Source organism: Electrona antarctica (genome assembly GCF_951216825.1).
Source record: "Electrona antarctica genome assembly, chromosome: 12".
Classification (NCBI taxonomy): Eukaryota; Metazoa; Chordata; class Actinopteri; order Myctophiformes; family Myctophidae; genus Electrona; species Electrona antarctica.
The window spans coordinates 48,774,965-48,777,655 of NC_136793.1; the positions used below are offsets into that span (position 1 = coordinate 48,774,965).

Genomic DNA, 2,691 nt, shown 5'->3' on the forward strand with positions numbered 1-2,691 from the left:
TGAAGTGGGGAGTGGTTGACGATTCTAGAACACGCCGCAGTGTCCGGTAAGAACTTAACCGAGATGTATAGATCCCTATGTAAAGCGTTGTAAGACCAAAATATCCTGACTTGTGCGGATGGCGATGGAGTCTCTCTTGGTGAAAGCTGGTCAAGGTACTTGAAGGTTGAAGTCACACCTGGGGAGGAGCGTAGTAAACAATGCGATCGTATGAAATGAAGGTGTGATGGCTACTGTTTATATAATGCTCGTGACATCTCACTGATGTCGCCATGAGTCAGTTATATCCATATATGGAGTTTTACATTAGCATGATGTCAGCACTAGATGCCTCTGCCGGTTCCATATATGGAGCTCTAGTCTAGATCAAGTTTGTGATGTCAGACTTAGATAAGTTAGTTAGATAGCTCCATATATGGAATATCAATATTCAGTGGGTAACCATGGCGACCCATCAAATAACCATATATGGAGTATCAACATTCAGTGGGTAACTATGGCGACCTATCAAATAAGCATAAGTATGACATGAAGGTGAGTGAAAGCCACTGGTCTGACGTAGGTTTTACGACAGTGGAGTATTATCAGCTATCATGGCGCCCGGAGATGCAGAGGGGATTCTTATAGGAAATAAGGTATATTCCGAAGTTCACCTGACTTTAGGTGGCTGCCAGTTACCTCCTGAACGTCTGCAGAAAAGCCCCTCTGCTGAACATGGACTGGCGGCCGACAAGGAGGAGCAGCTCAGGCTGCGGGGCTGCGAGATGATCCAGGCAGCAGGCATACTGCTGAGACTCCCACAGGTAGCCATGGCCACTGGACAGATTCTCTTCCACAGGTTCTACTATTGCAAGTCATTTGTTCGACACTGTGTGGAGCTGGTTGCCATGGCATGCGTCTACCTGGCCTCAAAGATAGAGGAGGAGCCACGCAGGGTGCGGGATGTCTTGAACGTCTTTCACCATCTTAAGTACCACAAAAGGGGAAAAGGCCTGTGTCCCTCCTTGTCCCTGGATGCTGCCTACATCAACATGAAAGCAAAGGTCATCAAAGCAGAGAGAAGACTTCTAAAGGAGCTGGGCTTCTGTGTGCATGTCAAACATCCCCACAAGATAATAGTCATGTACCTTCAGGTGCTGGAGTGTGAAAAGAACACAAAGCTGGTGCAGATGGCTTGGAACTACATGAATGATAGCTTGAGAACAGATGTGTTTTTGAGGTTCAGCAGCGAGACAGTGGCCTGTGCTTGTATCTACCTGTCAACCAGATTATTACAGATTCCCCTCCCAGATCAGCCACCCTGGTTCCAGTTATTTGGGGCATTAGAAGAGGACCTGAAGGAGATCTGTATGAGGATTCTGAGGCTCTATTCCCTCCCGCAAGTCTCCTTCTCTAGTTTACTGCGCCATGTGGACCAGTGTCGTCAGGCTCTGGATGAGGCCAAAGCCAAACTAGGACCCATTGGAACCCCAACTTTAGAGCCGCCAACCTGTTTTTCCCCATCATCTAAAGCAGTGTCACCTGCTGTATCACATCCTATTCAGGAGTGTCCTCTGTCTCAAGTTGCTCTCAGGAATGTCTGCCGAAAACTCAGTAATGGAGACGGAAAGACCAGGAAGAGTCGAAGTGCTGAGAGGAGGGAGAGTCATTCCAACACCCCTCCTAAACGCAGGCGCAGTCGCAGTGTCTCTTCTCCTTCCCGTTCGAAAAAACACAGAGACAGAGAGAGAGACCGAGAAAGGAACCGAGCCAGAGACAGAGAGCGTAAAGAACGCGACAGGGATCGGGGAAGAGAAAGGAGAGATGAGTACTCGCGCAGAAGATGATTTATCACCATAGAAATTATCATGGACCAAGCAAAGGCTTTTTCAAAATGGTTTATTACTTTTGTAAATTTTTTATGTTTTTTATTTTGCCATTTTCAAAGTACAATATGTGGTGCCGAGATGTAGTAGGCCTAGAAGTAAAAATATTTGAAATTGCAAATACTAAAGTAGCCTAAAGTACAGTACAAATACCTCAAAATTGTACAGTACAGTAGGTCTACATAAGTAAACTCGAGCGGTGCCCATTGGGCACTGACCTACTTGGAACGATGCAAGTTGGAGATGCACGCCCCACCCAGTTATTATGTCTGTGTCTACCACACCAAAATCCAATCCTGTACCACACCAAAATCCAATCCTGTACTTCTAACCCAAGGAAACTCTTCTCCACTTTCTCCTCCCTCCTTAAGCCCCCTCCCCCCACTCAACCTGCATCCCTCACTGCTGATGTTTTTGTCAACTACTTTGAGAAGAAGGTTGACGATATCAGCAGCTCCTTCCCCCCCCCTCCCCCATAAAGTGGCAGCTGACTCAACCAACACTAACCCCAACTTACCATGCATGTCCTCCTTCTCTCCTCTTTCCCCAGACGAGGTCCTACAACTAGTGACATCCACTAGACCTACCACCTGTCCTCTCGACCCTGTCCCGTCTCCAATCTTCCAGACCATCGCACCTGATCTGCTCCCCTTCATCACCTCCATCATCAACACCTCAGTAACCTCAGGCTGCGTCCCATCTGCCCTCAAGTCAGCCAGAGTAACTCCACTCCTCAAGAAACCAACCCTTGACCCCTCAGATGTCAAGAACTACAGACCGGTATCACTCCTTTCATTTCTGTCTAAAAGCATTGAACGTGTTGTCT

General features: G+C 47.4%; 1 protein-coding gene across 1 annotated transcript; it reads left to right on the forward strand.

Moving 5' to 3' along the window:
• The first annotated feature begins 561 nt into the window (after positions 1–561).
• Positions 562–1,909, forward strand: LOC306934106 (cyclin-L1-like). Its single transcript, XM_079516584.1, has one exon. It carries the CDS (start codon positions 594–596, stop codon positions 1,824–1,826), a length of 1,233 nt encoding a protein of 410 aa, XP_079372710.1. The 5' UTR covers positions 562–593; the 3' UTR covers positions 1,827–1,909.
• Positions 1,910–2,691: the final 782 nt, after the last annotated feature.